Raw genomic sequence first — 11,725 nt, 5'->3', positions numbered from 1 at the left:
CAGGATAGGAGACAGACAAAAAAAAAAATGAACTCCCAAAACTACTGCCAGATTCTTGAAGATAAATCCTTCAAACAAGTGGTAAAAGAAGATGTGATGCTGGATGCTTTCAAGAGTCATTCTCAACTTATCTGTCTATAAATCCTATAAAAATCTTCAAAAGTCTTCATGTAGGCCTATTTCACAAAACTTCAGCATGTTATTCTTAGCATGTTAATTTGAGAGATTTCACTTCTGGAGACTCCAGGTGGGTTGCAGTTCTGGAAGATGGTGGCACTGGAGACTGAATGGTCCTTGATGGTTTCACACCTAATTCTTCAACCTAATTCTAAATTCGTTTTTTCTGACCCGTGCTGACCCAACAAGGATTTCGCTGTCCAATGGTCATCCCTTAACTTTGCAGATTGCAGTATTGCATTTTTATTGTATCCTTCTCATGGGAATTTAATAATTTTTGACTTTTCCAAACTTACGTTTTGGCTCATTTTAACTGGAAAAGATGAACTGGAAAATATTTATGCACACCTGAATATAAGGAGTTTCTTACTTTCAGTCTTAATCGACAATTGTATAGCACTTATACATGATTAAATACAAAATTAATAGTCGTTATTAAGATGGATGTGGTTTGGAATTTGTAAAACATGACTAATAATGGACACAGTGCAGACGTGCATCACAATTCCAACAATTCATCAAACAGCATATTTGTATCTTGGTCTTTATTGTGAAATATATGACAATGTAGTGTGAATTTTTGTAAAATCCACAAATAAATGATTGATACTTTATTCAAAACGTCAAAAAAAAAACACATTCTAAGAATGATAGTTGAATTTCACTTCAACCTTCCTACTTTATTATTTTAGGTACTCATTTAAACACACACACAGGCCGCTCAACTTAACAGATCCTGGTCGCTGAACACAGTGTCTGCTCCGGTCGGGTTCGGCTGTGAAGGCTCTGTAGCGTTTGGAGGAGCTGGAGGAGCTGTGGCAATGACCGGCTTGAACTCTTTCCAGGGTTTGGTAGGACAGTTGAGCGGCGTGCCTTGGGTCGGGCTGATGCTCTCCTTGGATTCCTCTGAGGATTCCTTGACTTGTGTCTTTGGAGCCGACTGAGGCATGATCCGAAGAGGAGACCAGCCTGGTGGCCGTTTAAATCTTGTGACAGTCTGAAAACAAGACATTGGGCATCGATGGGTTTATTGAAAATCAATTGCAATGCTGTGCAAAAAATCAATTATTTGATGGGGTGTCTCACCTTAATGACCACTTCCTCACATTCAACATGCACTTCTGGGCCCTCGTGCCTCCAAGGAGCCACATCCACAGTAGAGTTACACTGCATAACCTCCTAAACAACAACCTTATGTGAGATGCTACAAGTACACAAGTACACTTTCCTTAAAATTGATCAGACAAAGAACTTTCAGTGTTATTGTGCCATCTCAGACCAAATTAAAAACCTATTAAATCAGACTAGCATTCAAAATGTTATGACATATACCGTATGTATATACTGTATGTTACTGAGTGATTTTGGATGGTACCATTTTTTCCTGCATTGGGTGGCACTCCTCAGTAACTGATTTGAATTCTGCCTTGGTGCAGTTGCTCTTCTCAATCTGAAACTGCAATTTATACCTGAATCCAGCAACCACCTACACACAGAGAAGATCAACAATGTCGCAACATTAACCTTGATAGACATGAGGTCAACCAGTCTACATTTGACCAATCTGACAAAAAAACAAAAACAGTCCAATGGATTAAACAAATTAAAAAAAAGGTGATTTTACATTGATATTCATGCATTTGGAAGATGCCTCTAACCAGTGTTGGGCATGTTACTTTAAATAAGTGATGACAAATAGTGACAAATAGTAACTGAGTTATCATTATAAAAGTAACTAATTACCAGGGAAAGTAATTATTGTGGTCCTTTAAATGAATAAAAATATGTTAAACGAACAAACCATTGTACACTAATCTACTCTATTTTAATGTTGCTATGGGACAATGTGAGAGACACCTTCCAGGGGCTAAATATCACATTTTTGGGGTCATGAAAAACATCCCACAGATAAGAATAAGGTACAGTATAATCATAATTACAACAGAACAATGTGTTTTTGTAAAATAAAGAAAATACACAGGGTGCATTCTATGCCGTCTCGTCTCCGTTGCCTCTTTTCACAGACATGTAAATAAAACAACCTGAACATTACAGACATAAAAAATACATGTATAGATTGCTTGAAATGGCTACTTTTAAATGACAAAACAAATTGATCTCTGATAAAGAAATCTGTATGATACCTACGCGAGCTCCGGTTTTTCCTGTCTAAACTCATCTTTTAATGTAATCACACCCACGGTCCATGTGAGATGTGCGGAGCCACATCATTTCCGTAAACAAACGTGAACGTTCATCAAGTTAATCCGCTTCAGTGAGCTCAATTAACCTTACCAAAAAGAAGTATACTTCAAGTTTATTTTATCAGGTATACTTAAGTAAAGTTCAAGTATATCTTTAAGTATACAAATATCAGTGCACTAGATGGAGTTGATTAACCCCCCAAAGCTTGACAGTCATTATTGCCTCTTCATGGGTCTACATTTTATTCATAACGTTACTCAGTTTTCCATATCGATGGTTTTGATGCTGTTTTATGTCTGGTGATTGTGTTAGATTACATGTGGGAGCATCTGTTGTTTCGGTTTCTTCTTCACTTGTGTTTTGTAAATTCTGTTCAGAAGATGTGCAATAGTGCCCCTAGCTTTTAACAATGGTTCTCAGAGCACAAGTAGAGCTGAAATATATAATAAAATCACTTTTTCTAAGTATAAGTCAAGTATACTTAAATCAGGGTATCTGCAGATATGAACAAGTGAAAATTAAAAGACCTTTTTAATACCACCTTTTATGAAATTTAAGACCTAAACCTGTAATGGAAATATACGTTATATTACATGCATATATGCAATATTTAATTTCTTTAATGTAAAAAGTAAACAATATTTCATGGCTCTCATAAATTTTATTTATTACTCCGATATACAGTGAACTTTTCATATCAGCAGATACTATTCCACACAAAATATCCCCATAAAAGTACCACTTAGAGACATCTGGTGATGTAAACAATTCATTCTGAAGCAATATTTTCATCAGTGCTCTATTAGCTTTTATGTCTTAAAGCTGCATATTTGATTTGAGCCCTTTTTTTTACTTTTGAAATGTATGAATCACCTTTGAAATGATTACAATTTATCAAATTCTATATGGCTGTTAGCAGTCAGATTACATTAATTTACACTGCAAAATTAAAAGTGCAATAAAAGATGTTATGAGAATAACGTTTTAAATACATTTATGAATGTACAAATTAGAAATGTTGGGGTGGGGACGCATCCTTTTAAACACTAAACTACCAGCAGGTGGCGGTAAGTCACTTCATGAGCGAGTTATTGAGTTATTTCAAGTGATTCAAGCCAAACGCTGAATCGTTTAGTAGTAAAACGTTGCTTGGAGAATGTGCTATACTTCTGCTGTGATTCTTGTTTGGAACTATTTCCGTTGGTGAAACAGAACAAAACAGTAAATATTTTGTCTAAAATGCAAGTAACTACTTGACTAACTAGTTTATTAAACTAAAATTAATGTAACATTTGTATCATGAGAATATTCAGCAAAAAGCTCCCTTGGTATATTACTATATCATGTTATAAATAAACTATACATTTTCAATTGTTGCCTCAGTGTGTTTTTTTAGAGTTTCTTTATGTGTGCTGTTACGCTCATTTGTTTTAAAGTATGTCACAAAGAGACCAGAAATACACTATCCATTATCAATTGCTGTTTACGTTGAATGTATTAAAATAGGAATCTTTCTTGCCTTACGATGCTTCGCTGGTTATTTGTGTCACTTCAGTTTTAATCAGGCTGTTTGTTCGGTCTATATATATTATTATTATTAATATTGAGACCATTATATACAGAAAAGAAGCTTGTTGGACCTGTATTCCGCTACTGCGATTCTGTCTGAAGACGCAGTAACTACCGCAGGGGGAGGGAAAAAAAATCTTCAGTCCGTCAGACACTGCGGTCATGCCAGTCGCGTCTTGAAAACACACGGTCACGCCAGCCGCACTTTTTTTTGCATGCACGTCTAATCGCGGACTTACGGTATGGGTTCTGGGAGCGGTCAAAATGTATTTAAAGACGCTGTTAGAACGGCGTTTTCTTTATGCGTTACGTGATATATTTTCCATCAGGACCTAAATTAAGTAATGAAGACTGAAGATATTTTAGCGGACATGTGACCAGAACTATTTAAGACCTACCGAAACTGAATTGAAGACTTTTTAAGACTTTTTAAGGCCTTATATTAGAAAAACGTTATTTAAGACTTTTTAAGGATCCGCGGATACCCTGTAAATGTGTAGTGGCCGAGAGAGCTCAACGCGCTGCAACTTAAAAAACACATGCAAACAGAAAAAAACGACAAAAAAAACAAAAAAACATCTTCATCAGTTTGATAACACAGGCGCTGCAAATCCTCGCAACGCAAACACAAATACGGAAACGCGCTGCAAACTCAAAAAAAGCGCTGCAAACTCAAAAAAAGCGCTGCAAACTCAAAAAAAGCGCTGCAAACACAAAACAAGCGCTGCAAACACAAAAAAGCGCCGCAAACACAAAAAAAGCGCCGCAAACACAAAAAAATATAATGTGGTATAGTAACACCACATTTCACCATGTTGTAACAAGGAAACAGTAATTTGTTTAATTACTTGTTACTGAAAAAAGTAACGTCGTTAGTAACACCGTTTATTTATAATGCCATTATTTCCATCACTGCCTCTACTCCAAGTCACTTCATATTGCATTCAGGCCATTGGTTTTCTCTGTGAACACATTCCCTGGGAATCAAATATGTGTCCTTTGTGCCTGCTGAGCTGCAAGAACATGAAAAGAAATCATTTACCTGTTTGGTTGCCAATGTCAAGTCCTTAAAGATGTAGAAATGCTCATGGTTGATCACACCGTTGGCTTTCGACAAAGAGTGAATGAGCGGTTCCCTCAGTTCTTCACGATGTAGGTCGATCTTTTCAGGGCAGCCCAGACAAGGGGCGACTTTAGATGAAACAGCTGGTTCGGCTGTCGGAGAAAGTTTGGGAAAGAGTAAAATTTGATATATGCTTTGGTGAAAACCATACTTCCATAGCTCTCAGCATTTTAAAAAATACTGTTTAATTGACAAATTCCTGGTGAAGAACAATATGGCACACAAATCAAAGGAGATAGGACAATGTTTGAATGAAAAGAAGTCTCAAAAGATGAAAAACAGGAATTAGGGCGAATCAATAAATTATGGATAATTTTTTGCTATTGTGTGAGTAATATGTAAGCAGGTACCCCATAAAAAGTAACTGTCTAATTACGAGTGTTTACTTGTAAGTACTTACAAGTAATTTAAAATTTTATCTGATTACGTAATCCAGATTACATGTAAGCAGGTCTGGTAAAGACAATATATACTGTAACTAAAATTACAGTAAAATTATAGGAGGAGTACACACTCTATTATCTAAAAAATGGCTGCTATTGCGAGAGCAGAACTAAGAACTAAGTCTTTTCTAGTCCTCTGAAAAGGTCAGATTTATTTGGATAACACTTGCCTTATGGGTGGTGATAAAATACACTTTTAAAAATATAGGTTCTTTATTAAAATTGTAGGTTCCATTAAGAATCTTGAACATCCATGGAACCTTTAAAATGCAAAAAAGATTCTTTATAGTTGAAAAAGTTTCTTTAGATTTTTTTAAATGTTTTCAAAATGGTTCTTTGAAGAACTGTTCACTGAATGTTATTTTTAATCAATTTGTCACAAAAGCCCTGAAAAGGCAAAGTATAGTAATGATGGCCATACTAGAACTAAAAAAAGGGCTTCAAAGTTTTTCAATTTTGATCTGTTTTCAAAAAAACCTTGCCTGAATCTGAGGGAATCTGAATCTTGTCTGTGCCTTATTTTCTGCATTTTGTAACTTTTACTACGGAAAAAATGACTGTGTGCACTATAAGGTTAAAGTAAAAAGGCATTAAATAGCAGTTATTACAGTCATTATACAACATGTGACATACCTGAACAGTCGTGTAACAGTAACTCTTGAGCTGCTTCTGTAAACAGGACTTTGGCGTGACAGATTATGAGTGCCTGAGGAACCACAAAACATACATGTTCTCATACATGTATTCATGACCAAAGGCTGCTGTTAGGCACAAATGACCAGTGTTGGGGGCAATGCATTACAAGTAACACGAGTTATTTAATCAGATTACTTTTTCTAATTACTAATAAAGTAACGCGTAACGTAATGTCCAAAAAGTAAAGCAAAAGTAACGTAATGCATTACTTTCCATAAAATGTGACTAAGTAAAACAATTACTTGGGTATTTTTTTATGGAATAATGCAATATTGTAATACATTACTTGCTAATAAAGCTAGAAACATGCTAATAACATGCAAATCATGCTAGAAACATGCTAACAACGTGCTAATCATGCTAGAAATATGCTAACAACATGCTAATCATGCTAGAAACATGTCAAAAACCTGCTAATAACTTGCTAATAATGCTAGAAACATGCTAACATCATGCTAGAAACATGCTGTCTGTCATTCTAATCATGCTAGTAACAGGCTAACGACATGCTAATCATGCTGGAAACATGCTAGAAACAGGTTAACGACAAATTTCAACAACTTGCTAATCATACTGAAAAAATGTTACCAACATGTTAATCATGCTAGAAACATGCTAGTAACTTGCTAATCGTGCTAACAACAGGCTACTAATGCTAACATCATTCTAGCAACATTCTAATCATATTAGCAACATGCTAGTATCAGGCTAATTATGTTAGAAACATGCTAGAAACAGCTTAACGGCATGTTAATCATGCTAGTAACATGCTAATAACTTGATAATAATGTAAAAACATGCTAACAATATGCTAATTATGTTAGAAACATATTAACAACATGCTAATTAGGTTAGAAACATGCTAACAGCATGATAATTATGCTAATAACTTGCTAATAATGCTAGAAACATGATAACATCATGTTAATAACTTGTTAATAATGCTAGAAACATGATAACATCGTGCTAATCATGCTAGAAAAATGTTAACAACATACTAGCGACATTCTAATCATGCTAGCAACATGCTAGTAACAGGTTAATCATATTAGAAACAGGCTAGAAACAGGCTAACGACAGGCTAACGACAGGCTAATCATGCTAGTAACATGCTAATCATGCTAGAAACATGATAATAACATGCTATTAATGCTAAAAACATGTTAATCATGTTAGAACATGCTAGTAACTTCCTGATAATGTTAACAACAGGCTAATAATGCTAACATCATGCTAACGTGCTACGTCCGAACAGATTGCATTATTTTATGTATAATCATTTCTGTATTAATTAATTTGAAATCATTTTCTTTTTTTTAAATCATCTTAAATGTTCTTAATTTAGTTTTTATTGTTGTGATTATTATTTTAAATTTTTATGATTTTTATGCTATTGTGATTTTAATTCCTTTTTATGTACAGCACTTTGAATTACCATTGTGTATGAAATGTGCTATATAAATAAACTTGCCTTGCCTTGCCTAACGACATTCTAATCATGCTAACAACATGCTAGTAACATGCTAATCATGTTAGAAACATGCTAACAACATGCCAATCATGCTAATCTGTCTAGAAACATGCTAGAAAAATGTTAACAAAAGGCTGATCATTTTAGAAACATGCTAGTGTCTTGCTAATCATGCTATAAACATGCTAGCAACATGTTAATGATGCTAACAACATGCTAGCAACACGCTATTGACACGTAAATCGTTACAAACATGATAGAGACATGCTAACAACATGCTAATCATACTAGAAACATGCTAGAAACATGCTAATCAGGCTAGAAACACGTTAACAACATGTTAATCATGCTAATAACTTGTTAATCATGCTAGTAATGCTAACATCATGTTAACGGCAGTCTAATCATGCTAGCTACATGCTAGTAATATGCTAATCATGTTAGAAACATGTTAAAAACATGATACACATTGTAATCATGTTACAAACATGCTAGAAACATACTAATCAGGCTAGAAACATGTTGACAATATGTTAATCATGCTAAAAACATGCTAGTAACTTCCTGATCATGCTAACAACATGCTAATGCTAACATCATACTAGCGACATTCTAATCATGCTAGCAACATGCTAGTAACATGCTAATTATGTTAGAAACATGTTAGAAACATGTTAATGACATGCTAATCATTTTAGAAACATGCTAGTGCCTTGGTAATCATGCTAGAAACATGCTAGCAACATGTTAATGATGCTTACAACATGCTAGAAACATGCTAATCATGTTAGAAACATGCTAACAACATGTTAATGATGCTTACAACATGCTAGCAACATGCTAATCATGTTACAATAATGCTAGAAACATGCTAATCATGCTAGAGACATGCTAGCAACATGCTAATCATGTTAAAGACATGCTAGCAACATGCTACTCAAGCTATTAAATTGTTAATTATGTTAGCTACATGCTAGTAACATGCTAAATATGTTAGAAACATGCTAGCAACATGTTAAAACATGCTATCTATCCATCCATCTGACAGACTGTATTGTCTTCAAAACAATCAAGCTTTAAGCTTCAAATCTACTTTAAACTTCAATCTTTATCGGACTGAAAACCATCAAATGTTTTTACAACTTTTTTTTTTAAACTTTTACACTTTTTCACACTTTCTGATCAGACTTTTTCAAACCAACTTAAAGTTTGTCTTGACAAGTGGACTGTTGCAGCAGGTACCCGAGATTTTCTACATAACTGTTTCTAAATGTAAAGGTTTATTTTAGCAGCAGTAGATTATCATGTAGGTGCATTTATAAGATCTTACCTTATCTGCTTCTTGCAGATAGTCACATTCATGCCAAACTTTGTCTCCTCCTGCGGGACAGTCTGTCTCTCTGCTCGTGAACCGTACGAACACTGTTTCTGACGATTCATTCTGAGCCTGTGAAAATGACCATATTACGCTACACTCTTAACAATAAAGCTTCTATATTGGCATTGAGTGTTCCATGAAGAACCTTTAACTTTCCATTCCACAATAGGTTCTTTATAGTAGAAAAAAAAAGGTTCTTAGATGATTCAAATGTTCTTCATTCTGAGTAAAATTGCTCTTTAAAGACCTGTTTAGGGAAAGGTTCTTTGGGGAACAAAGAAAGGTTCTACTGTTGCATTGATACACTCCTAAACATAAGGGGGTTTTCACAGGGATGCCATAGAAGGGTTTCTCAAAGAACCTTTCAGTGAACAGTTCTGAAAAAAGAACCATTTTACTTAGAATGAATATAGAATAAAGAACCTTCTGTGCATTGATAAGATTCCATAGATGTCCTTCATGGAACCTTCAGAAGCTAGAGTTGCTTAGAGCTGAAAAAGCAAAACTACATCCTACCTTTGTAGCCTCCAGGATTTCATAGAGAGCCAGCTGAGCACCTTCAGTCAATATCTTGTTGTGCGTGGACAGAGTTAAGTTCACAACATTCTCCACGCGTTTATCATCACACGCAATTTTAATGTCACTTTGTCCAAGTCCTCCAGAAGAATAAAGCCAAGCTAGAGCAAAAAGCATCAAGATCTTGTCCCGCATCATTGCGCTCCTCTGAAAACCCAGCAGTGTTGGAGTGAGAGGGTTCAGAAGTGTCTTCGCTGGACTCTATCGCCCCTGTAATGATTTACTCACTGCTAGAAAGCTCAGTTCTGTGTCTGTATCTCCAGCTGTCCAAATATGGTGCGGAGGTATTCAGCAGATGTAATGCAAATGTTTACTCGTCTGAGATGCTCTCCACAACACGCAGTTCTCTGAACCTCCGCTCCAAACCAATGATGAGAGACCTTCACAGAGACCTTGACACGCTGGTGCACAAATTAACATCGGATCACCGTTTTAACATTTTATTTAGGTAGACAGTCTGTTCCAAAAAAATCAATTCAGAGAGTTCCATGTGTTCTGAACTCAAACATTGGCTATCAGGCAAAAAGAAAGTGTTTGGCCGTTCAGTTTGTCTATCAAACGTTTATTGATTACAGAATACATTTATTCTACTCTCTTCAGATTCCATGTTAGTGTACGTAATTTTTTTAAAGAGAGGTCCAGTGCTTCATAACAGAGACAAAAATGCAGCATGTAGCAGTTGTAAGAATGCAAAGTTGCGTTAAGTAAATTGACAAAAGCAGCAGTGTGTATTTAAGGCCATACTTTGTCCCCTCTACCTTTGACCTGTGCTGTGTGTTTTGCTCTCATGGAATTAAAGACATGATCTGCCACCAAATTTAGCCTTTAGAGATAGTACTTCAATATACTGAGGAGAGTTTACTTATAAACAGGTCATTTTTAAACATAAATTTTAAAAGCAAAATGCTGCAGTATAAAATGGTTTTAATGAACAGTTTTGTTCAAGTTGCCAAAAATATGTGACCATGGACCACAAAAAAGTCATAAGGTTCCAATTTTGGAAATTGAGATTTATACATCATCTAAAAGCTGAATAAAGAAGTTTTTTCATTGATGTATGGAAAGGGTAGGACAATATTTGGCCGAGATACATCAGTTTGAAAAACTAGAATTTAAGGTTGCAAAAAAATGAAAATATTGAGAAAATCGCCTTTAAAGTTGTCCAAATGAAGTTCTAAGCAATCCATATAATCAAAAAGTAGGTTTTGATATATTTACAGTAGGAAATTTACAAAATATCTTCATGGAACGTGATCTTTATTGAATACCCTATTTGTTTTTGGCATAAAAGAAAAATCGATAATTTTTAACCTTACAATGTATTCTTGACTATTGCTACATATATATATATATATATATATATATATATATATATATATATATATATATATATATATATGTGTGTGCTACTTAAGGCTGGTTTTGTGGTCCAGGATCACACATAACCTTTTGGTTTTTTGTTTTTAATAAGAAACAAACAAGCCCAGAGGAATGCTCATTGTGTGAGATGTAGAGATGTCTTTTTAAAGGTCAAAAAGATCCAACAATGCATTTTTGGCATCAAAATAACTACATAAAATGGCTTTTTTTATTGCAATCTAGTCAACATCTTTTTTTTTTTTACTTTGAAGCAGCAAAAAAATTATAACTTTTAATTCGGAAAATGTGTATTCAAGTCAGTTTTTAAAATGAACTACATTTTTACGTGTTTTTTAAATAATCTGGACAACAACAAAAAAAATGTGTTGCATTCTTTCATATATGTAGTTATTATTAGTAAGATAATTTTTCAATTCAACTATAAAAACATGGATTGCACCAAGTCATTTAAACGTAAAACACTCCAAAAAATAGAAAAACACAAGAAACTTGAACACACACACAGAGCAAAAGGGAAGTAAAAAATGAACAGAGCACACAAAGTGTGAACAGACGTGTCTAAGCGATCTGCATCGTTCACACATTACAAAATGCAAAAAAAAATTATACACTTGCAAAGAACTTTGTTCTAAAGTGCTGCTTTTGATAAACGCTCTTAAGTTTTCAGTTTTGTTTTAAAACAGATACACATGGTTGAACCATTAGGA

The 11,725-nt window shown here is 34.6% G+C and overlaps 1 protein-coding gene across 1 annotated transcript; it reads right to left on the bottom strand.

Moving 5' to 3' along the window:
- Nucleotides 1-831: 831 nt before the first annotated feature.
- LOC141338652 (kininogen-like) lies at nt 832-9,911 on the bottom strand. Its single transcript, XM_073844253.1, has 7 exons — nt 9,579-9,911; nt 9,015-9,131; nt 6,151-6,223; nt 4,994-5,166; nt 1,553-1,663; nt 1,264-1,356; nt 832-1,174 (listed from the first exon to the last, which is right to left on the bottom strand). Exons 1-7 carry the CDS (start codon nt 9,774-9,776, stop codon nt 899-901), a joined length of 1,041 nt encoding a protein of 346 aa, XP_073700354.1. The 5' UTR covers nt 9,777-9,911; the 3' UTR covers nt 832-898.
- Between the last annotated feature and the right edge of the window lie 1,814 nt (nt 9,912-11,725).

Source organism: Garra rufa, chromosome 7, assembly GCF_049309525.1.
Source record: "Garra rufa chromosome 7, GarRuf1.0, whole genome shotgun sequence".
NCBI classification, from domain to species: domain Eukaryota; kingdom Metazoa; phylum Chordata; class Actinopteri; order Cypriniformes; family Cyprinidae; genus Garra; species Garra rufa.
The sequence above is the reverse complement of the archived record's forward strand: the minus strand, read 5'-3'. Positions and strand labels throughout refer to the sequence as shown.